This window comes from Maniola hyperantus, chromosome 28, assembly GCF_902806685.2.
Source record: "Maniola hyperantus chromosome 28, iAphHyp1.2, whole genome shotgun sequence".
Classification (NCBI taxonomy): Eukaryota; Metazoa; Arthropoda; class Insecta; order Lepidoptera; family Nymphalidae; genus Maniola; species Maniola hyperantus.
This window is the reverse complement of record NC_048563.1, coordinates 3,363,088-3,389,366: the sequence shown is the minus strand read 5'-3', so window position 1 is coordinate 3,389,366 and position 26,279 is coordinate 3,363,088. Positions and strand designations below refer to the sequence as shown.

Below are 26,279 nucleotides of genomic sequence, written 5' to 3'. Positions count from 1 at the left end.
GGAGTATTCCGTGTGAAAGTAGATAAGGATAGATATATGTTGTGCTAATTAATCGTATATGTCGTCCTTTTTACGCGTGCTGTCATAAAGTTGACGGTTCTTATTAGAGGACATAAAATTGGTGGATTTGTGTTTTTAAAAGGACATTAAAGGATAAGTGTGTACTAGAACTGTGACTATATAAGGAGTATCGACGGAGTATTCCTGTTTAAATAAATAAATATGTGCTAGTTAATTGTAAGTACCTAGATGTCGTCCATATTACGCGTACGATCATAACTAGTTGACATTAGGACATAAAATTGGTGGATTTGTGTGTTTTTAAAAGGACATTAAAGGATAAGTGTGTACCTATAGAACTGTGACTATATAAGGAGTATCGTCGGAGTATTCCTGTTTAAATAAATATGTGCTAATTAATAATAATTGTAGTAAGTAGATGTAGTCCATATTACGCGTCCGATCATAACTAGTTGACGGTTCTTTTGGTAGACGATTTATGTGTCATTTTAAAAGGACATTTAAGGATTTAGTGATTGGAAAGTGTGTATAGAACTTACGTTTTTCGAGTGGAATTTTGTTCAGTGCAAGTGTTTTGTGTGTGAAAGGTTTTCGTTCGAGTTTAGGTGAGTTGTACTGATGATTGTTACCTACTACTAGGATAACTAAGATAGGAAGGTTTTTTCCCGCCGGAGGATGAAATGATTGCTTTTCCTATATCTAACTCGAGTCCGAAAGGGCGTGGGTTCGGATCCCACCGCTGTCACCATGTAATGAAACCAGCCGCTCGATAGTGACCGATTTATTTTTACACTTCTTCTTCTTCTTTGTCGTATCACTCTTGGCAGAGCGGTCGTGGTCATCACGAAGCAACGTCTTTGAGGGCAGATGTTATATGCCTCACGAGCATTCGCCATTTCTCCCTGCTGGCCGACAGCCTGGTACACTCGTGCAAATGACCGCCCACAGCAGACTTAATTTGGTCGGTCCATCGCATGGGTGACCTTTATACTACCGCATACAAAACTTTGCACCTACCTAAACATTTAATTTAAAAAGCTAAACTTGAGAGGATGTATTTAGTAACATAAAAGCAGAATTACTAACCTTTTAGTGCATAGGTACTTTCTTAGCGGTGAAAGACTCGAGGGAGATATATAATCTAGGGAGAGAAACAAGGTATTGACGATTGCGTGGGAGATCCTTTAGGGAAATCAAATCAAATCAAATCAAATACCTAATTTATTCAAAATCCATACTTTTAATATTATAGGTAAATGTGATAATCTGTCTGTCTGCTAGCTTTTCACGGCCCAACCGTTGAACCGATTTTGACGAAATTTGGTATAGAGTTAGCTTATATCCCGGGGAAGGCCTTAGAGCCTCAATAGCTCAACCGGTATAGGAGTGGACTGAAAACCGAAAGGTCGACGGTTCAAATCCCGCCCGTTGCACTTGTCATGCCTACTCCTAGCACAAGCCTGACGCTTAATTGGAGAGGAAAGGGGAATATTAGTCATTTAATATGGCTAATATTCTTTCTTTAAAAAAAAAAAAGGTCAAAGGGTACTTTTTATCCCGAAAAATGAAGAGTTCCCACAGGCTTTTTATCCCGAAAAATGAAGAGTTCCCACAGGATTTTCCAAATCCTAAATCCACGCGGACGAAGTCGCGGGCATCAGCTAGTAGGTAATAATTTTTTTTTTTTTTGATTGTCAGTTGGTGATAATTTTTACGCAAAACCTACAATTATCTAACTACATACCTAAAAGGTATGTCTGACTGGCTGACTGATCTATACTAGACGGATCGGGCTGAAACGCCTGCAGATAGCTACTATGGTGTAGAATCCCCAAGGGGGTAAAATAGGGGATTACGTGAAGGCGGATTGTCTTTTTCAAAAACACAATTTAAAAAAAAACATATGTAGTTTCAAAGTCCCTAGAGAGAACTGCAATGGAATATCTAAATATATAAAAGGAAAAGGTGACTGACTGACTGACTGACTGACTGATCTATCAACGCACAACTCAAACTACTCGGATCGGGCTGAAATTTGGCATACAGATAGCTACTATGACGTAGGCATCCGCTAATAAAGGATTTTTGAAAATTTAATCCCTAAGGGGGTGAAATAGGGGTTTGAAATTTGTGTAGTCCACGCGGACGAAGTCGCGAGCATTAGCTAGTTAAAATAATAATACGCGGACGAAATCGCGAGTAAATTCTAGTAGTAAAATACAAACACAATCAGTCAAATCTAAAGTGTAGGTAGCGTATCAAATCAAAGAATCGATTGAGTAAATGTCATTTGACAGCGATCCATCAAAATGACATATGAAATGTCAAAATATTTTATAGGTACTTATTCTTATAAATATTCTATACTATGCTTCTTTTTGGACCCTAGGGAGATGACCCTGGCGCGGTGGCTTGGAGTTATAGGAAAAGACGTATCCAAGAATCTATATCGGTAGCTTTATGTTTTGGTTTCTTTGATTTCTTAGAAATAATTGTTTTAGTTTAGTTTTACTGACGCATGACGTGATTTCTAAAATACTATTTCGAAAAAAATATAAAAAACCGGCCAAGTGCGAGTAAGGCTCGCGCAATGAGGGTTCCGTACTACAGTCGTATTTTTTCGACATTTTGCAGGATAATTCAAAAACTGTGATACATAAAAATAAATAAAAATCTGTTTTAGAATGCACAGGTGAAGACCTTTCACATGATACCCCACTTGAATAGTTATCTTACTTAGAAAATTGAAAATACTAATTATTAGTTCATGAACACAATTTAATTTTTTTGTGTGATCTAACCCTAAATTCACGGTTTTCAGATTTTTCCCCAAATGTCAGCTATAAGATCTACCTACCTGCCAAATTTCATGATTCTAGGTCAACGGGAAGTACCCTGTAGGTTTCTTGACAGACAGACAGACAACGAAGTGATCCTATAAAGGTTCCGTTTTTCCTTTTGAGGTACGGAACCCTAAAAATTAGACTTTATATTTTGACGTAAGATTTTTAACACCTTTTTTATCTGTTATCTTCCAAAGCCACCACGACTCAAACTTCAAAGTCGCTGATCGTTCCTCCCTGTGTTGGGACAACAAGCATAAACTTTTAGCTTTTATAAAATAACGAAGGTCTGGTACGCGCTTGCTCTCCTTCAGTATTTGAATTTTTCTGTATATTGAATAAATTAACTTATAAATATTATATAACTTATAAAATTAAATAATAAATTGAATAAAATCTACTCATACAAAAGACTTCAACGCGCTCGCATTGATGTTTTTTTAACTCGTTGTCAATAATGTTGATTATTATTTACTAGAGGATGCCCGCGACTTTGTCCGCGTGGATTTAGGTATTTTTAAAATCCCGTGGGAACTTTTTGATTTTCCGGGATAAAAAGTAGCCTATGTCCTTCTACGGGATGTGAGCTACCTTTGTACCAAATTTCATTAAAATCGATTAAACCGTTGGGCCGTGAAAAGCTAGCAGACAGACAGACAGACAGACAGAAACTAGTTTTTAGTAAAAACATTGATTTCTAGGTAGGTGCAAGGTAGGCTTATTAAGCACTTTAAAAATATAAATGAAATATGATAAAATAATAAAGACATTTTGGATAAATAATGAATAAATTTATCGTAATATTAAAAAAAAAAAAAGAATAAATAATAGGTAATTTTTATTCCCATTGTGCATCATTTTCGTGTAAACTTTTTATTTATTAACGACCATGAATCTTAAATATATAAAATGAAAAGGTGACTGACTGACTGACTGACTGATCTATCAACGCACAGCTCAAACTACTGGACCTTGGACGATTTAGATCGTCCAAGTACTGGACGGATCGGGCTGAAATTTGGCATGCAGATAGCTATTATGGCGTAGGCATCCGCTAAGAAAGGATTTTTGAAAATTCAACTCCTAAGGGGGTGAAATCACGCGGACGAAGTCGCGAGCATAAGCTACTATATTATACACTAGTTAAATTAAGATTACCTACCAGTCACTTTTTCGAAAGTTTTGCCTAATTTTTTTAGTCAAGTCAAAATTTTTCTTTCTAATGTCAGCACCTTTATAGCGAAAACTAAATAATTGTATTGTAATACGTCTACCAATTATTCTCGAGGTCAATACATTTGAACTCAATGATCTCTATGCAGCACTGCGCACTAGACGGGTCGTTCTCTACAAAAGTTGTAGGCTGCAAGTCGTTTTTGATCACAACCTGATGTCCAGTGTCATAGCATTTTAGACATAGAACACGATTTTTAGTTGAAACTAGCTTATGACCCCGACTACGTCCGCGTGGGCTACACAAATTTCTCTTTTCTTAGCGACGTCATAATATATTATTTAAAGAGATATTTTAATAATATTTAAAGAGCACTTTAGAGTATGCTCTATAGTAAACCAGACTCAGGCCTCATTGAATCGGGGATGTACACACAGGGCGTTGAACTCTTCTCTCTCGTTCAGCGCCAAAGATGTGAAGAGTGTCATAAAGAGCCTAGTGAGAGGAAAGTCCCCGGGACATGATGGCCTCAGTGTGGAGCACCTTGTGTATGCGGGTCATCATATCTATCGTGTTCTTGCGATGCTTTATACGTTCTGCATTCGTCACTCCTACCTTCCTGCAGATCTAATGGAAAGCGTAGTGGTTCCTGTAGTTAAGAATAAAACAGGCGATATCTCAGACAAAAGTAACTACAGACCTATCTCCCTGGCTGCGATATTAGGAAAAGTGTTTGATGGTCTGCTGGATCGCCAACTCAGTGGATATCTGGAGCTTAATGATGCACAGTTTGGCTTTAGACGAAATCTGTCCACAGAAAGTGCTATACTGGCGCTCAAGCAGACCGTCAAATACTATACGGACAGGAAAACACCAGTATACGCTGCCTTTCTTGACCTTTCCAAGGCGTTTGATCTGGTCTGTTATGACAAACTATGGGAAAAGCTACAGAGCTTAAATGTGCCGACAGAATTAATTAATATTCTAAAATATTGGTATAGCTCACAAACAAATAAGGTTAAGTGGGCCGATTCTTTTTCAGAGTCATATCGTCTTGAGTGTGGCGTTAGGCAGGGTGGATTAACATCTCCCGCTCTGTTTAACGTATATATAAACCAGCTGATCGATGAGCTCGGCAGTACTGGAATCGGCTGCTCGATTGATGGAATTTTAATCAATAATTTAAGTTACGCAGACGATATGGTCTTGCTGAGCCCATCGATTAGCGCACTCAGAAGGCTCCTCAAGATATGCGAGTCCTATGCTGCGGCACATGGACTCGTATACAATGTAAAGAAGAGTGAGCTTCTGGTGTTTAAGAACAAAGGGAACACTGTGGACGATATTCCGCCCGTAACCCTTAACGGAGTCTGACTTAAGAGAGTGACTGAATTCAAATATCTGGGGCACATTGTGACAGACGATATGTCTGACGTTAGAGACATAGAGAGGGAACGTAGGGCGTTGGCGGTCCGATGTAATATGCTAGCCCGGAGGTTTGCACGGTGTAATAGAGACGTAAAGCTCACTCTATTTAAAGCATATTGTCAGACATTTTACACGTGTAGCCTGTGGGTGACGTATACGCAGAGGGCCTACAACGACCTACGAGTGCAGTATAACAATGGTTTCAGAGTACTGATGGGGTTACCGCGCTGGTGCAGTGCGTCACAGATGTTTGCGGAGGCTCACACAGATGATTTTTACGCGATTGTGAGAAAAAGAGCTGCATCTGTGATGAGCAGGGTGCGTGGGAGCTCCAACAGTATTCTGAGAACATTGGCTGCAAAGTGGGAAAACCCTTTTATGAAACACTGGGTGTACATACACATGAACACCAAGTGGTCAAGGGGGTATATGAATTGATTATAATTTGAATTAATTAATAATAATAATTGTAATTTTATTTAGTTACTAACATAGTTAATAAGGTCTTCTGTTACTAACACATTATGGATGAAACATCTGAAATAAAATAAATAATAATAATAATAATAATAAATAATAGCTAACTGCATGATAAATTTATTTAAATTTCAGCCCGATCCGTCCAGTAGTTTGAGCTGTGCGTTGATATATATCAGTCAGTCATCTTTTCCTTTTATAAATACTAGCTTATACCCGCGACTTCGTCCGCGTGGGCTACACAAATTTCAATCCCCTATTTTACCACCTTATAAAGAATCCTTTCGTACCGGCACTTGGCCGGTTTTTATTTATAAGTCGTGGGTTAAAAATCAACCACCACATTTTAACCCTAAATAAAAGACCTACTGCACACACCTCTTCGAACTTTTGAATTTTTTAATACAATTTTTTTGCCCCATTTCATACCTTATACAGAAGACAATAAGAGTAATATATTCTCATTGTATTTAGAAGTTTCTCAAGTGGGCGTTTTGTATTAATTTTTAGGGTTCAGTAACTCAAAGGAAATAAAGGAATTCTTGTACGATGCGACTACATTGTCTTCTGTTTGTCGTGTCTGTCAAGAAAAGGGAATCAAAACCTATAGGGTACTTCCAGTTGATTTAGAATTATGGAATCTGGCAGGTGATAGGTCTTATAGCACAAGTTAAAAGGAAAAAAGCCGAAACTTGGATTTAGGGTTTAATCACAAAAAAAAGTGTTCACGAAAAAAAAAAGTTTACTAAATTACATGTATACTAGATAGTGCTGTCCGTCTTTTTAAAGGTTGATGTAGGTAAAATATTATCTGTCGGCTACTGTATTATCTGCTACGGTGCTAAGGAACCCTTTCTGTGTGAATCCGACTCGCACTTGACCGATTTTTGGTCGTATTTTCCGGACTACAATGGTAGGTATGTTATACTTTTGTGTCGTTTTTGGGACGTTTTGAGGACGCAAGCATTCGATGCGATTGTTTACATTTAAAAAATATTATAATGCAGTCAAAATATGGTATTTTTAATACCAAGCGTAACGTGTAAGGCTACACGTTACGACAGGTTACGACGTTCGCCTCCTATACGGGAGGTTGGGGGTTCGATCCCGGGCAGGCACCTCTAACTTTTCGGAGTTGTGTGCGTTTTAAGATATTAACGGTGCAGCAAAACATCCTACGGAAACCTGCATGCCTGAGAGTTCTCCATAATGTTCTCAAAGGTGTGTAAAGTCTGCCAATTCGCGCTTTGGCCAGCGTGGTAGACTATGGCCAAACCCTTTTCTCATACTGAGAGGAGACCCGTGCTCTGTAGCGAGCCTACTAAGTACTAAGAACTTTATATTCTGTGATGGAATCCTAAAAAAAATTTCATAAATGTAAATTGATGGCTCCCGAACTCTAGTCCGATCTTAACAATTGCTATTAATATAGAATACACGCCGTCTGTTTCAATTGCTGAGACAATTGACTTTAATTTCCCTTAAAATACCGCCATCTTGATGCTGGAGCCGACTATCCCTTTCACTCTTGGGGCTATCGATTAATTTTCTGTCTCGTTTACGCGCTGTTTTTGTAGGGCGACTATCATTTTTCTAGGACTGTTCGTATAAATAATTACGTCATCACAATAAATAATTTTATGCTTCTGCGAACATTATTATCATTATCACCAACCGATAGACGTCCACTGCTGGACATAGGTACTTCCAGACGCCACGGTCTTGCACCGCCTGAATCCAGCGGCTCCCTAGGACTCATTTGATGTCGTCTATCCACCTAGTCTTCCAACGCTGCGCTTTCCGGTGCGAGGTAGCTCGGGCTCGATCCCAGGCGACGCAGATTCGAATCCTGCCAGTCTGCAATTTTTGATATGTATTTAAAATTATTTAGAAAGTTCCTTGAAGTGTAGGTAAAACTATAAAAATTATAAAATACTAGCTGATGCCCGCGATTTCGTCCCCGTAGATTTACATTTTTCAAAACTCCGCGGGAACTCTTTGATTTTCCGGGATAAAGAGTAGTGTTAATCCAGAGTATAATCTATCTCCATTCCAGATTTCATCCAACTCCGTTCAGCCGTTTTTGCGTGACTGAGTAACAAACATCCAAACATCCACACTTTCACATTTATAATATTATTAGGATTAGGATGGACACAAAATTACATTTTTTTAAATAAATAAAAGGAAAAGCTGATTGATTGATCTTTCAACGCGCGCCGCTCTAACTACACGACGGATCAGGCTAAAAGGCATGGAAATAGCTATAATGTCGTAGACATCCGCTAAGAAAGGTTTTTTTGAAAATTCGACCCCTAAGAGGGTAGAATAAAGGGTTGAAATTTGTGTAGTCCACGCGGATGAAGTCGCGGGCATAAGCTACTTTTTAATATGGAAAATGTTTGGAAATAATTTTTGTGGTCACCTCACACTTTTTGTGCTCTAATAAATGATTACCGGCTAGACATAGACAGATATATGTTTTGTCTCTGTCATACGCTTTGAGATGCCGCCGTGGGATAGGAAATTATTGTAACCATCTGAGATTTTTGAATGCTATTGGTGTTTTTTTTTTAATTTTCGGGAAGGATATTTAGTAATTTGAAACGTTTTTTTTACCTACATGTGCCTTTTAATATACATATCTACTGAAATTATGTTTTTTATCACATAATTTTTTTTAGTTTTAGGTACCTACCTATAGAATAGGTATTTATGTAAATTAATTGGTTTAGTCGGTAGATTAGTAGGTACACTAGGTGAGTCGCTCTGGCTTCGCACAGGTGGGTTCGTTAAATTTCAAAGTACCATTTGAAGTAAGTAAAGCCTTTTTGAAATATCAGGGGGCACGGCAGTGCCCCCGCCAAGACGAGCCAAACTAAAGGACGGGGCACTACGTACCTTTTCTCGAAGCGTTTCGTCGTATTTTCGAGCAGTCATAGCTTCGGTCTGGATGACGCTAGAAAGCTGAAATTTTCAGGATTCTATTTTCCTACATTTGTTAAAAATCTAAGAATTTGTCTAAAAATACATCTCAATTTTTAATATTTTCCATTAATCGGAATACCTATACACTGAATTTTCTCAGACTTGAGACAATGTTAAAACGACACAGCGCTATATCGCTGACATGACTCTGTCTCTTTTTAACTAAAACTAAAAATTTCGTCAAAATCGGTTGAACGGATGGGCCGTGAAAGGCAAGCAGACAGACAGACAGGCACACTTTCGCATTTATAATATTAGTATGGAATATGGATAAATCTTGAGGCTTTTTAAATATTTTGTTTTTGGAGAAGGAATGCATTTTTCTTCAAATCGTTTTGTTAAACGTAGATTTATGATATTATTTGGACACTAATATATTTATAATTCACATTGGAATCTTATAATTAGTTTGTTCCTCATTATTCAAAGTCAAAGTCAAAGTCAAATGATTTATTCAAAATAGGTAATAAATTACTCTTTTTGATGGTCAGTTGTTGGATTTCTAAGATATAGTGGTGATAATTATTACGCAAACTTAAAACTAAAGCTACGAGGGTTCCAAACGCGCCCAGGTCTGAGAAGAGCCCACAACAAACTCAGTCGGGTATTCTTTTTATTATCACCACTTTACAAAATTATTGAAACTTATTAGAACTATCACAATCCGTTAAGCAACTCATTCCCAAGCTTGCTTATCATTTAAATAATCCTTTACATTGTAATAGGATTTTTCAATTAGTTCACGTTTTATGAAAACTAATTCCGTCATTCCGATGTAAAACAGCTGCTCTAAAGCATGTAGTCCCGTTTGCCCCGTTAGCCGTATCCCCGTTAACGGGGACATCGGGATTTGAATAAAATTATTAAAAACTTATCGCGTTGTCCCCGTTATCTATTCCCCTTCAATTTCACCGTGCGATTGTTTTCGCAGAATTCTGTGACACGGAAAATGTATGCGTCCGTACGTATTTTTTCGCGAGTGCGGCTTCAAACAATTTCCATAGCCATTCACAGAATTTAGCGGGAAAAATCGCGCTGTGAAAATTCGTAGTGCGGGCTTCCCCAGAGTCTGTCTATACCTATAGATCTCAGGCTTCTCTGCCTAAACCTCTGACTGTAGGTATTGCAGAAACTTTCCAAAAAAAATTCTCGTGATTATTTTAATTATTATGCAAACTTTGCCCGCTTTACTACGTCTCTTTTCCCACGTGTAAGAGAAAAACATTAATGTAGTAATGTAAAGATATTCATCTACAAGCTGCTTTCATAAATTCGGCCTTGTCAACAGACCAATTTCCTACTTTAGTTAGGTTAGGTTTAAAGACTTTATTTTCTCAAAAAAAGAACAAAAGTCCACTTACATGAGAACAATTTTAAACATAAATATAGAAGAAAACGTTATTTAAGATACGGTGAATTTATACAATAATAAAACTTATATATATTTTAAAACTATAGTGTTTGACAATTTTTTTTTTAATTTTTCTTTAAATTTTTGTCTTTCGGCAAGTTATTATATAGTAGTTAATGATTTATTTATTACTTGACTAGCTAATGCCCGCGACTTTGTCCGCGTGGATTTAGGTTTGCAAAAATCCCGTGGGAACTCTTTATATAATTTTTCGTGATAAAAGTAGCCTATGCCACTCTCCAGGTCTTTAACTACACCCATGCAAAAAATCACGTCAATCCGTTTTTTTTTTTTAATTTATTTATTCATAATAATTTTACATAGTATCCTACATATCTATCTCGCCAAACTGGTGGGCCAGTTTGGCGAGATAGATGTTTGTTGGCGAGTTGCACCGTTGCGACGTGATTGAAGGACAAACCAGCAAACCAATAAATAAACACACTTTAGAATTTATAATTATGGTACTGATTATTTATGCCCATGACTTCGTCTGCGTGGATTTAGGTTTTTAAAAATCCCGTGGGAACTCTTTGTTTTTCCGGGATGATAAACGGACGGGCCGTGAAAACGTGGCGTTAACAGACATACAATATCATCATCATGATCAACTCATCGCTGGCTCACTACAGAGCACGGGTCTCCTCTCAGAGTGTGAAGTGTTTTGGCCATAGTCTACCACGCTGGCCATGTGCGGATTGGTAGACTTCACACACCTTTGAGAACATTATGGAGAACTCTCGGGCATGCAGGTTTCCTCACGATGTTTTCCTTCACCGCTAAAGCAAGTGATATTTAATTAATAATTAAAACGCACATAGCTCCGAAAAGTTAGAGGTGCGTGCCCGGGATCGAACCCCCGACCTCCGATTAGAAGGCGGACATCCTAACCACTAGGCTATCACAGCTTACACATACAATACATACAATATACATATACCTAGAAGACACGTTCGCATCACACATAAATAAATAAATAAAAATATTTTTATTCAATTAAACTTTTACGACTGCACAAATTTCAAAAATCCTTTCTTAGTGGATGCCTACGTCATAATAGCTATCTGCATGCCCAGCCCGATCCGTCCAGTAGTTTGAGCTGTGCATTGATAGATTAGTCAGTCAGTCAGTCACTTTTTCCTTTTATATATTTAGATGTGTTAAAAATTCAACAATAATGCTGAAAGATATGACGAGTTACGAGGCGTTACAAAAATGGTTACCTAACGTAGCTCCTACACCGGCACAACAATCCGTAGCCTTGACAATGACTGCTTGAAAGTGAAGTCGATACGATCTATGGATCATTGATCTATAGATCTATACCACCAATCTTATTTATAAAGTATTTTACTTCAGTTACTACTTCAAAAGTCGTGCGAAAAAACGATTCTATTATTCTTTGCCAGCGTGGTAGACTATGGCCAAACCCTTCACATGGTGAAAGGAGCCCCGTGTTCAGTAGTGGGCCGGCGATAGGTTGATGATGATGAATGTAAGATTTAATACCAAATTATAGATGTAGAAAAAACAAAGCAAACGAATATAATATTGAATCCCACTCAACAATTTAACTCAATTTATGTAAATACCCATTGGTAACTTAAAACCACAAGATCGCAATATTAAAAAAAAAAAAAAGAATACCTATGTATAACCTGTACAATGGCGCTGATTCTGTTGTTTTTCGCTTAACTAAATTTAGAGTTCTGCATCCTTTTCTTTTTAATATTGCTAAAAAAGGACGGAACATGAATTTTACATTGAAAGACTCTAAATTTACACGCACGCTACAAATTGAAACGATACGCCCGCGACTGGCACCTAAAGTCACGAAGTTTGACGGCTCTAAATTAAAACTGTCAAACTACGTCTCTCCTTTTCATGTTATATTAGTAAGAAGAGGATGCGAATGCTCTAAAATTTTAGTTGTGCTCAGAATCAGTACCAATTTTCCTTTTAAATAGGTACATAACGAACAAAAAAACACATCAAATTAAATCGATTATTCCCTCCGTCCGGGACCGTAAAAAAAAGAAAAAAAACACATCGGCCATATTGGTCTGTCCTTCACGCTTGACCAATCGGCGAGAATGAAATAGGTTTATAAATAAGGAAAAATCAGTCACGCACAGTATCTAAATGTATACACGCGGACATTATTTTTGTTGGGGCCTGTTTTTACTCGACTTTGACAAAGACAACAGATATGTAACATCGTCTGCTGGAAGGTCGGGGGTTCGATCCCGGGCACGCACCTAGTTTTCAGAGTTATTTCAATTCAGTTCAATTATTCTTTATTTAAAGGTATAAACCCAATACAATATATAAACTTAAAACTAAAATACAATAAAAATAAATAACTAAATGACAATAGGTAGGTATATTATGTGCGTTTTAGGCAATTAATTATCGGTGAAGGAAAACATCGTGAGGAAACCTGCAAATTAAGTAGGATGTTCTAAGTTCCTATCGAGAAGAACCAGCAAGAAACTCGGCGGTTGCTCTTCTCAAAGATTTGAAATACAATTATATGCCATGTATAAAAAAGTATTTGCAGTCCCGGAGTTGGAACGAGATGCAGATCAAATCCACGCTCTTTTATCATTTAGATAATCTTCAATAATCAATAGGTAAGTACACTTTTAACAAATGTGGCTCGGTCAAGTCCTAAAACTCTATACAGTCCGACAGGAAATATTGGACATCGACCTTTAGAAAGATGTAGCGGTTTCGTAGAGTGTTGTCTCTGTCGTTGACCGACAAATCGTCCCGTAGGTGACAGAGATAACGCTCTACAAAGCCGAAATCTCTTTCTAAAGGTATGAGGTTTTCTGCCGGCTACTGTACTAATATTACAAATGCGAAAGTTTGTTTGTTTATTTGTCCATCCTTCACGCCCTAAGTAACCAATCGACTTGATTTTCAAATCGGCATAGAGATAGTTGAAAGGACGAAGAGTAATATAGGCTACTTTTTATCCCGGAAAATCAAAGAGCTCCCACGGGATTTTTAAGTACTTACATCCACGCCGACGAAGTCGCGGGCATCAGATATCATAGTCCTACAGACGGACTTGATGAAACTATAAAAGGTTTCTTATTTTCTTAATGAACCCTAAAAAGACAAAAATGTCAGCTACATAATATATGTCGCCATCTCCAAAAGCATCTAATTAACAAGTAGCCGGACCATAAATCCTTCAAAAATTCCCGACTTAAAAGTACCGTTAGCAAAAAAAATTAGACAATGAAAGGGTTAACCCAAAATCCGGTATTGTCATACTCACAATTGCCACTGCGGTTGACCAAATTTTTTTTGGCCATGTCACACTTTTTTTTAAATTGACGTTTGAAGCGCTAAGACTATGATTATATTGATAAGATTAAGTGGTGGTGATAGTGAATTTAAATTGTACTTATTTATAATTTGGACCTTTTGAAGTCACATGAAGTGGGAGATGTCAGATGAAGATTCTGAGGCTGAGATCTATAGAGCGCACTTTAACTTTGCTCAGACTTAAGATTGAGTTAAAACGAGACAGATTTATGTGAGAGAAATAGCTTTGTCTCGTTTTAACTCTGTCTTAAGTCTAAGCTAAGTCAGAGTGAGCTCTGTAAATCTCACGCTGAAGAGCAGGGCGCATTTGGAACCGTCGAATTTTGATAACTACTTCTCGTGGATATTTTTAATTTCTCTAAATACGTTCGTTGGTATAGGAATTTCAGTCAGGCGGTTTCGCTGTTTTACATATTATAAAAATAAAAATAAAATAAAATGTTTTTATTTTGACCAAAAGGGATCAAATTGGTGTTAGTAATTACACGAAACTTAAACCTACTTGTTAGTAAAATATCTATAACTATTTAAATTAGGACAGGACCGATTTGCCAGCACGTGAATCATACAACAGTGATTCAAGTACTGGCAGTCGATCCTGTCAGAAAATACCTTCAGGAGGCCATTATAGACTACCTTAAGGCCATGTCATAGAGCAGAAACAAAGAGGAGATGTTGTATTAAGATTTTCCTATGAAATATCGAGTGACATTTTGCGGGGTGAGGGGTTGTGGAACGCCGCCCACTTCTCAATTTTCCATCTGCGGGATAGTAGCAAAACTACTCGCTTAGCGACCTAACATCGATATATCGATGTCACTACATAGTTCAGCTATCTCACACTAGATGTCAATAAGTGTAGAAATTACGTATAAAATTACTTACAAATGAAATGTGATACCATTCATAGCATCAGAACGTCTGTCTGAATAACTTTGACACGATAAAACACAACACTACATCCTTTTGTTCTTAAAAACGCGAAAACACACCGATAATACGAGTCTCAATATATGTGAACCTGACGAACGCAGACAGCATACTAACTAAGGCCCCGCCCACAGTGATGACGTCAGGACCTAGTTGAAAATCACAGTGCACAGTTGCTTAGGCCAACTCCTCTTTGTTTCTGCTCTATGGTCGATGTACAATATTTCTTGCCGGCTACTGTACACTTTCAGAGATTGAATTTTCAGAAATTCTTAGTAGCAGCTCGATTCGTCAAATAGTTTGAGCTGTGCTTTGTTAGATCAGTCAGTCAGTCAGCTTAACCTTTTATTAATAGATTTATGAAGACAAAACAAATCAAAACATCAGCAACTTTTGACAACATTTTGAGCTCTGCCTGAACAGAAGTCCCAAAACAAAATGCCCGTATCCTAAAACAAAAAGAATATAAATATTCCATGCACCTTTAGCAAACGGTTGACAATAACATAATCGACAAATACCATAATCCTTTTAACTATGAAGAGTTTCGGGAGTTAAGCTTTACACATAATGAATTGAACTTAAAACGTCTACGTCATAATAGCTATCTGCATCCCAAATTTCAGCTCGATCCGTCCAGTAGTTTGAGCTGTGCGTTGGTAGATCAATCAATAAGTTAGTCAGCTTTACCTCTTATGTATTACTAGATGATGCCCGCGACTTCGTCCGCGTGGATTTAGGTTTTAGAAAATCCCGTGGGAACTCTTTAATTTTCCGGGATTAAAAGTAGCCTATGTCCTTCCCCGGGATGCAAGCTATCTCTGTACCAAATTTCGTCAAAATCGGTTGAACGGTTGAGCCATGAAAAGCTAGCAGACAGACAGACAGACACACTTTCGCATTTATGATATTAGTATGGACTAGTTTATTCTCGCGACTTCATCTGCGTGGAGTACAGTAATTTTCTACCTCTATTTTTTTTTAAAAGAATATTAGCCATATTAAATGACTGGATATTCCCCTTTCCTCTCTAATTAAGCGTCAGGCTTGTGCTAGGAGTAGGTACGACAATAGTGCAACGGGCGGGATTTGAACCGTCGACCTTTCGGTTTTCAGTCCACTCCTATACCGGTTGAGCTATTGAGGCTTCAAAGGGGTTTTACCCCCTTAGGGGTTGTATTTCTTAATGTATTTTTTAGCGGATGTCTATGTCATAAAAGCTATCTGCATCACAAATTTTAGCCCGATGCGTCCAGTAGTTTGAGCGGTGCGTTGAAAGATCAGTCAGTCAGTCAGCTTTTCCTTTCAGCAACATTTTAAAGCTCTGCCTGATCAGAAGTCCCATACAAAAAGCCAGTATCCCAAAACAAAGAGAATATAAATATTCCACGCACCTTCACCAAACGGTTGACCATAGCATAATCGACAAATACCATAATCCTTTTAACTATGAAGGGTTTTGGGAGTTAAGCCTTACACAGTCAATGCCTTACACATAATGAATTGGTGTTAAAGATGGCCGCTAGTCGATACAAAACGTTTTGATTGTTAATTTTGGCTTTGCTTGTAAGTTTAGATTTGAAATTGGATTTATGATTGGGCTGGATTAAATCCAGCGGGTCCTTGCTACTCGCTTGATGGCGTCTATCCACCTAGTTTATGTACTAGTGTTAATACCCACATACTTTAGAAATCAAATCTATTCAAGGCAAGCGCTCTCTATCTTAAGCTGCATCATCACTTGCCACTCATGACTAGATCTGTGGCCCTACCGCGGTTGTTTGATAGCTACAATGTCACGATCGCAACCATCTCTGATTGGTTAATGCTCGCTCACTATTGGCCACAATGCATTGTTGCAACAAGAATCCCTCAAATTCAGCCAATCAGAACAATTGAGATTGTAATAATGATTGATGCAGGTTTTAGACAATCGCCCTGCTGATTGCAGCGCTATTCTATAAATTTTAAAAAAAGTTCATCTCAAGGCAAGAATTTGTGATGCTCATAATGACCATCTATTCCAGGTGAATACGTGATCCAAGGGGAGCTCCCGCGCGATCTGGTGAGCGAGGAGTCACGCTTCGACCTTCTGGAAGAGGCACTTCAACTTGTTGAGCTCAGGGACGAAGGCGACACCAAGGATGAGCAGACTCAGGTAACTGAACCACTGATTAGTCTATTGGTTTCATTATCGTCTATTCTAGTTGAAGACTTGGTCCAAGGCGAAATTTTTAGCCCCATCTGGAACTCGAGCTCAACTGTTTGCGAAGAAGTGGCAATGGGCAGGGCACATATCACAAGAACAACAACACTCGAACATTCGAAACATTTGGAATTCAATTCGAAAATGTTTTCAAAAATATTCGAAATTCAATTAGATAACATAACATAGTTTCTTTTGTGATTGGTTGGTGACAGAAAATGGTTAGCGCCCACTGAGATTTTTGTCCCTGTAATTTGATCATCACCATCATAAACCAATAGACGTCCACTGCTGGACATAGGTCTCTTGTAGGGACTTCCACACGCCACGGTCTTGCGCCTTCCAGCGGCTCCCTGCGACTCTGATGTCGTCCGTCCAACTAGTGGGGGGTCTTCCAACGCTGCATCTTCCGGTGCGAGGTCGCTATTCCAGCACCTTGGGACCCCAACGTCTATCGGTTGTACGGACTATGTGCCCTGCCCATTGCCACTTCAGCTTCGCAACCCGTTGAGCTATGTCGGTTATATATATAAGGAATACTTATTATACTCATACGTAGGACTAGCTTCTTATCCTTCTATCCTTATTAGGGATGCGTTGAACCCATAATGATAGTCAGGTTTTGTATTTACGTTTGGGATAGGCGTCGGTCACGCTGACGTCACAAGCTGGCAGTCGCGTCATCGTCTATCAGCGCTTTTAAAAGCTCGACTTTTCGTCCAATTGTGTGAGGTTTAGGTGTTTATTTCGTGAGGTATAAGTCCCGCAAATTGCTTTTGCGCGTGGCCGCCATTTTAGTGACGTCAGCACTAGACTGAAGTTTCGAGCTGGTGGTATGTTTTTATCTCGGCTAACGTCAAAATGACAATGACGTCATTTCGATGTTAATGAGACATGGTTCCAGCGCAATAGCAATTTGGGGGACGTATAGTTTGAGCGAAGCGAGGTTTTGAAGTCAGTGAATTTGCTGTCTTTCTCGTCAGCTAGCCAAGATATTATGTATCTATAACTTTAATCCATTCCGCACATGGCCAGCGTGGTAGACTATGACCCGTGCTCTGTAGTGAGCCGGTGATGGGTTGATCATGATGGAAGCTCTTAATCCATACTCCTAACTCATAACATATTTATAGTCTCGATAGCTCAACGGTTAAAGGAGTGGACTGAATTCCGAAAGGTCGCTGGTTGAAACCCCACCCGTTGCACTATCGTCGTGCCTACTCCTAGTACTAGCTTTACGCTTAGATGGAGGGGAAAGGGAATATAAGTCAGCATAATAAACTTGGCTAATATTATTTAAAAAAAAAAAACTAAAAACTAATATTATAACTACACTGCAGAGGGACAGACGGCGGGAAGCAATTTTGTAGTATGACGTAGAAATGCAAAACTTTTTAATGACATCCTAAAAACCTCCGCTACTATACCAGTGTTACCCGTTTCTACTGTAGATTTTCGATAGCCAATTTAACGTGTTGGGCAGACGTCGGTCATCGTGACGTCACAACTTACAAGATGGCTGCCGTGTCATCACTAATCAGCGCTTTTGGAAGCTCACATTTTTAATTTGGAGATTTGCTGTACTTACTTAGCTTACTTTCGGTTTGCAATGAATTTTACTTTTACCATTTCTTGTGTTAAATAATACTTAAGCTGTTTATTAGAATAAATTTTATTTCTAATTGAATTCTATTGGTATTAAAAGAAGGTTTAATTTTTTCTTTTTTGACTTTCTTAACAACAAGTTAGCTTTTTAAACTCAAGTCGATTTTAGGTATAAATGATTATGCAGTCACAGATCGAACTTTGCATTGCTAGCGACGTAGAAAAAGTTTCTTATTAGTATATTTTTAAAAAGGTCTTCATAGCGCTCCTAAGATATTGTTATTTATGATAGATATTTAGATAGGTAACAGACAGATATCTATAACAAGTAGATTTGTGTAGGTAAGAGATTTAAATCACGTTCGTTTAAGGCTGAGATCTATAGACCGCACTTTGACTTTGCTCAGACTTAAGATTGAGTTAAAACGAGACAGATTTATGTAAGAGAGATATAGCTGTCTCGTTGTAGACTTCAGTTTCAATTGAAACGAGACAAAATTATGCCAGCGATGTAACGCTGTTTCGTGACTTAATGTCTTAGACACTTAAGTAAGACACTATATCTTAAGTCTGAGCTAAGTCAAAGCTCATCTATAGAGCGAACTTTGACCTAGCTCAGACTTAACTGCCTTAAAACGAGACAGCGTTACATCGCTGGCATAAATCTATGTCCTTCCCCGGGACGTAAGCTAACTCTGTACCAAATTTCATCAAAATCGGTTAAACTGTTGGGCCGTGAAAAGCTAGCAGACAGACAGACACACATTCGCATTTATAATATTAGTTTGAACGGATTTTTTGTAGGCACAAATGCTCTAAAGATCCCAGCCTAAATTAAGTCTGAGCAAAGTCAACCTATGTTCCATAGATCTCAGCCTTAATCTTTAACTAGCTTATGCTTGCGACTTTATCCGACTACACAAATTTCAAACCCCTATTTCACCCCCTTAGGAGTTGAATTTTAAAAATCCTTTCTTAGCGGATGCCTACGTCACAATAGCTATCTGCATGCCAAATTTCAGCCCGATCCGTCCAGTAGTTTGAGCAGTGCGTTGATAGATCAGTCAGTCACTCAGTCAGTCACCTTTTCCTTTTATACATTTAGATTGAGGTACCTACTCAATTTTCCTGGATTATCCTTTGATACATCTGTCTCTGTCTTGCAGGCGGTAGAGGGCAGCAGTACGAGCGAGATGCTGCACCCGGCGATGCGGCATGTGCCGCACCACCCGCTGGCCCACTACCATAACCAGGTATTTATCCATTTCTATTGTAACAGACTTCAAGAACATCGGCGACGACTTCAAGAACAGACTACACGACTTCAATTTCGTCTTTTTTAGAGTTTCGTACCTCAAAAGGATAAAAGGAACCCTAGGAATAGGATCACGTCGTTATCTGTTTGTCTCCGTCTGTCGTGTCTGTCAAGACAAGGCAATCAAAAATAGGGTAGAGTAGGTGACTGGTTTTTTATAAGACTAGTCTGGACTAGACTAAGCTAGACCTAGGAATAGATGTAGGAACATCACTTTCCCTTAGTACTAAAGCGTTTGAGTCCCGCAAATTGCTAATGCGCGTGGCCTCCATTTCAGCACTAGAGTCTAGACTGAAGTTTCGAGCTGATGGTATATTTTTATTTCGGCTGACGTCAAAATGACGTCATTTCCATGTTAAAGAGACATGGTTCCAGCGCAATAGCAACTTGCGGGACTTATAACACCAAACAGTTATCATAAAGTAACTCTCAAACTAAAATCGTATTGATAAAATCAAAATGGCGCCAAAACTACAAATTGATCTTCGTTTAACCCAAAATAAAAAAGAAACTATCGTCAAACAAGGTAATACATTGTTGACCATCAGGTTAACATCAAAACATTCGAAAAAATACGAAAAAAACTCGATTTTGAGGTGATAAATGATTTGATGTCGCAAGTTCACGTACCACACACGGCGATGGCAGAGTGAACTAGAGTGAGGGAACCCTCGGTTTGATCCTGAATCGACGATATCTCAAACTACGGTGAAGTGAATTCATAGAAAAAATAACCGGCCAAGTGCGAGTCAGGCTCGTGCAACGAGGGTTCCGTACTACAGTCGTATTTTATCGACATTTTGCACGATAAATCAAAAACTACTTACAAGATCTCGTTCAAACCAATTTTCGGTGGAAGTTTGCATGGTAATGTACATCATATATTTTTTTTAGTTTTATTATTCTATAATTTTAAAAAAAGTTACAGGGCACACACATTTTACCACTTTGGAAGTGTCTCTCGCGCAAACTATTCAGTTTAGAAAAAAATTATATTAGAAACCTCAATATCATTTTTGAAGACCTATCCATACCCCACACGTATGGGTTGATGAAAAAAAAATTTTGTGTTTCAGTTCTAAGTATGGGGAACCCCAAAATTTATTGGTTTTTTTTTCTATTCTTGTGTAAAAATCTTAATGCGGTTCACAGAATAAGAATAAGAATAAGAATAATTTATAAGAATAATTATTTACATCTACTTACCAAGTTTCAACAGTATAGCTCTAATAGTTTCGGAAAAAAGTGGCTGTGACATACGGACGGACAGACAGACAGACATGACGAATCTATAAGGGTTCCGTTTTTTTGCCATTCGGCTACGGAACCCTAAAAATTAGACTTTATTTAGCAGATACTGGTACTAATTCTGCTGTACACAATCACTACACCAACTAAATTGACAGGTCTGAATCTAGTGCTATTCTTTTCCACAAGGAGCATTATGGAAGGATCAGAAATATACTTAGACCTCTGATGATACATCACTATCATCCTTAACAACCGATAGACGTCCACTGCTGGACATAGCATGCAAGACCGTGGCGTGTAGTGTAGAAGCTCTTACGAGAGACCTCCAGCAGTGGACATCTATCGAATGATGATGTCGACGAAAATATTGAATTTTTAAGCATAACACATAGTTTCATATCTGAGTCAGTCAGTAAAAAAAGGTAAGTACTTGAGATTCTCAACTTGCTGACATGTGTTTTGAGGAGATCCTAAATAAATAAAGACATTCCGTAATTTCGAATTTTTGTGGTCAATTTTTATTAGTAGTGATAGATAGGATGGCACGATATCGATTAATTTATCAATTTAATTATATTTATCTCCGTAGCTTTAGTTTTAGTTCGGGCGCGAACCCAGAAGATGCAGGTTCGATTCCTGCCGGTTACGCAATTTTTGATATGATGCTTAAAAATAAACAAAAATCTGTTTTAGAATGCACAGATGAAGCCCTTTCATATTATACCCCACTTGGTGTAGTTATCTTACTTAGAAATTGAAAATACTAATTATTAGTTCATGACCACAATTTTTTTTTGTGTCATGTAACCACAAATTCATGGTTTTCAGATTTTTCCCCTAATACTAGCTATAAGACCCACCTACCTACAAAATTTCATGATTCTAGGTCAACGGGAAGTAGGTACCCTGTAGATTTCTTGACAGACTGACAGACAGACAACAAAGTAATCTTATAAGGGTTCCGTTTTTCCTTTTGAGGGTCCCTAAAAATTCAATATTTAGGGCCTACCCCGCCTTAGCTGGGGCGAGTAGCTAGTAACAAATAGGTAGATATAATCGCTCAAAAATCTCAGTCAAGGGCTTATTTATGTTACCGAATAAAATAAATGATGATTTTGGATTGGGTATTTGACTACATCAAAAATAAATTATTTCTCAATGATTATTAAATAGAGGGTCTTCCAAAATACGTAAAATCCACGTCCTTTGTTGGTTTTAAGTGTAATAACCATTTTAAATTATCAATTAAACTAAAAAAGGACGTCAAATGATTGTGACGTCACACACCGGTACTTCAGAGAATCTCGCACACTAAGCGCGCGTTTTGACGTTTGATAAAAAGTCACTGATTTGACTAGTTGTCAAATACCGTATTGTAAACGGTTGGTATAGTTTCCATCGACATTCGCATTGAGCACATCACTAGTTTGGTAAATTCAGCTACCGTTTTGGTCCGCACACGTCGATCACTTGAAAATGTTTAAATTCCATGCTTAGACAAACATTCGAACGGACGAACGGATTAAAATTTTACAAGCGGGGGTAGAATTTATTAGTTTTAGATATCGGGGGTTAGTATCATAGAGCAGAAACAAAGAGGAGATGTTGTATTAAGATTTCCCTATGAAATATCGAGTGACATTTTGCGGGGTGAGGGGTTGTGGAACGCCGCCCACTTCTCAATTTTCCATCTGCGGGTTAGTAGCAAAACTACTCGCTTAGCGACCTAACATCGATATATTGATGTCACTACATAGTTCAGCTATCTCACACTAGATGTCAATAATCTAGAACTATTTTAATAATTACGTATAAAATTACTTACAAATGAAATGTGATACCATTCATAGCATCAGAACGTCTGTCTGAATAACTTTGACACGATAAAACACAACACTTCATCCTTTTGTTCTTAAAAACGCGAAAACACACCGATAATACGAGTCTCAATATATGTGAACCTGACGAACGCAGACAGCATACTAACTAAGGCCCCGCCCACAGTGATGACGTCAGGACCTAGTTGAAAATCACAGTGCACAGTTGCTTAGGCCAACTCCTCTTTGTTTCTGCTCTATGGTTAGTATTTTGGGTTGTGTACCCGAAACAGCTGTGATAGCCTAGTTGGTTAGGACGGCCGCCTCCTAATCGGAGGTTGGGGGTTCGCTCCTGGGCAACGCACCTCAACTTTTCGGAGTTATGTGCGTTTTAAGCAATTAAATATTGCGACTCCCCGTCTTACAGTTATATAAGTTCTTAAGTATGGGTTGCCTGGAAGAGATCACTGTAGTGATAAGGTCGCCCTTTGTTATTTAAGTGTATCCTGTATTCTTACTGTCTGTAATTTTGTTAACAATAAAGTTGTTTTAAATTAAAAATTAAAATTAAATATCACTTGCTTTAACGGTAAAAGGAAAATATCGTGAGGAAACCTGCATGCCTGAGAGTTCTCCATAATAAATAAATAAATAAATAAATAAAATAAGTAAAAATCTTTTTTATTCGAATAAACTTTTACAAGTACTTACTAATAGTCAGATGCTTCTACCACTGGTTCGGTGGTAATATTCGCAAAGGTGTATAAAGTCTGCCAAAACGCACATGGCCAGCGTGGTACACTATGGCCAACTCCTTTTCACTCTGAGAGGAGACCCGTGTTCTGTAGTAAGCTGGCGATGGGTTGATCATGATGATGACCCGTAGGGTGCCAACGGGACTGTATTTACTGTGCATACTATTTATTTTTGTGCATAATAGTTATTGATTTATCGTGCAAAATGTCAAAAAAAAAATGCCCGAGTACGGAACCCTCTGTGCGCGAGTCTGACTCGCACTTGACCGGTATTTATTTTCTGTTCAGGCTTATGTTCTCTTTACAACATAAATTGCATTTAGATTACACCGCAAATCATAAAGGATATCCATTTAAATATCGATCGCAACGCAAAATCATGAGTTGCCGAGAAAGGAGGGAACGGACAGACGGACTGACAGCTGCATAGGTAGGCGTGGCGAAAAGCCCTTAGTCATTGTAGGGTACCTGTATTCAATACCTGATAGTCTGAGTCACTATGAAGTATGCCTATTGAAATTCTATATGACAGAATGGTCAAAGGGTGGAACCAGATTAAATACCTATTTAGTTTTCGTCGCCAACTAATACATAGTGTTTGATAAAACTAAATATATAAAAGGAAAAGCTGACTGACTGACTGATCTATTAACGCACAGCTCAAACTACTGAAGAAAGAAGAAGAAAGAAAGAAAATGCATTTATTTGTTGTTGGTGTCACAAATAAAAAAAACCGGCCAAGTGCGAGTCAGGCTCGCGCAATGAGGGTTCCGTACTACAGTCGTATTTTCTCGACATTTTGCACGATAATTCGAAAACTATGATACATAAAAATAAATAAAAATCTGTTTTAGAATGTACAGGTGAAGACCTTTCATATGATACCCCATTTGATATAGTTATCTTACTTCGAAATATGAAAATACTAATTATTAGTTCATGACCACAATTCAATTTTTTTTGTGTGATATAACCACAAATTCACGGTTTTCAGATTTTTCCCCTAACACCAGCTATAAGACCCACCTACCTACCAAATTTCATGATTCTAGGTCAGCGGGAAGTACCCTGTGGGTTTCTTGACAGACAGACAGACAGACAGACAACAAAGTGATCCTATAAGGGTTCCGTTTTTCCTTTTGAGGTACGGAACCCTAAAAACAAAGTACAAATGTAACATTTTCATCTGTGACACCACCCCAAATGGGTGTACAGCTCAGCTTAATAGCCTCAATAGCTCAACCGGTAAAGGAGTGGACTGAAAACCGAAAGGTCGACGGTTCAAACCCCGCCCGTTGCACTATTGTCGTACCTACTCCTAGCACAAGCTTGACGCTTAGTTGGAGAGGAAAAGGGGAATATTAGTCATTTAACATGGCTAATATTCTTTTTATAAAAAAAAATCTGAACGGATCGGAAATTTGGCATGCAGGTAGCTATTATGACGTAGACTTTTATGACTAGATTATAAGGAAACCTTTCGGTTTTCAGTACGGAACCCTTAAAAGTCATGTGAAGTCGGGTCAAATCCTAGTATCCACGCAGATCGCATCTCACAAAGATGCTGAGTGGCGTCAGATCTCAGATGGGAGATAAGTTGTCGGCGAGAACAGACGCGGCATGAGATCGACCTCCGCTGATATAATCACTAATCAAAGATATTCGTAAGGAGAAATTGTTAGAATATAAGATAGACATTCCTAGGTAATGTCTCGCCAGCTATTTAGATGGTGTGGGGTTCGATTCCTGGCTATGTTAAAGCTTAAAACAAAACGTAAATTCATAAAAAGAAAAGCTGACTGATTGACTTTCTGAAATTTAGCATGTAGATATGCTATTGTGACGTAGGCATCCGCTAAGAAAGGATTTTTGAAAATTCAACCCCTAAGGGGGTGAAATAGAGGTTCGAAATTTGTGTAGTCCACGCGGACGTAGTCGCGAGCATAAGCTAGTCCTAATCCTAATCATAATCCATACTTAATATTATAAATGTGAAAGCGTGTCTGTCTGTCTGTCTGTTACAGCTTTTCACAGCCCAACAGTTTAACCGATTTTGATGAAATTTGGTACAGAGGTAGTTTACATCCCGGGGAAAGACATAGATTTATGCCAGCGATGTAACGCTGTCTCGTTTTAAGGCAGTTAAGTCTGAGCTAGGCTACCCGGAAAATTTAAGAGTTCCCACAGGATTTTTAAAAGCCTAAATCCACGCGCACGAAGTCGCCGGCATCATCTAGTATTTAATAAAATTCGGTCGGCAAGGCGACAGTCAAAATGACTAATGTTGTTAGGATAGAATGACAGGTGACGCCTGGCCACCTGCGTAGTATGGATGACAAATTGTTGTAGGTACATACACGTTATAGAGGGTGCTACGAAGGTTGCAGGCAGTTTCAGGCTACAGAGGGTGCTTTGTAATAAATGTAGGTGTAAAAATTTAGGATATAAACATTGACTTATAATATTACTTCGTATGGTGGTTATTGAATAAACAAAATGGCACCAACTCATTGGTGCTAACCTCAGTGACGTCTGGATTTCAAACAGGTCGTTCATTATTAATGCTGAGCTGGGACCCTTTTTCGAGTTGTGTCACACATGACAGATTGTTCCGGCGCTTCTTTTGCTTGTTCTCAGGTGGAAAAAGCGCCGGAACTAGCTCTTAGTTTTAAGATGTGATGTGTGGCACAGTTATGTAAATAAACGTCTTTTCTTTCTT

At 38.3% G+C, this 26,279-nt stretch overlaps 1 protein-coding gene across 7 annotated transcripts in view; it reads left to right on the top strand.

The window, feature by feature from the left end:
* The window catches only part of LOC117994871 (segmentation protein cap'n'collar-like), a 155,891-nt gene that overhangs the window by 81,246 nt on the left and 48,366 nt on the right, over window positions 1-26,279 (top strand). For all 7 annotated transcript variants that reach the window (XR_011238395.1, XM_069508484.1, XM_069508482.1 and 4 more), the window contains exons 6-7: window positions 16,639-16,769; window positions 19,589-19,675. Coding sequence is in view for 6 of the 7 variants with exons in the window: in XM_069508484.1 (XP_069364585.1) it covers window positions 16,639-16,769; window positions 19,589-19,675 (218 nt within the window). In the remaining variant the exon portion in view is untranslated. The remainder of the gene's footprint in view (window positions 1-16,638; window positions 16,770-19,588; window positions 19,676-26,279) is intronic.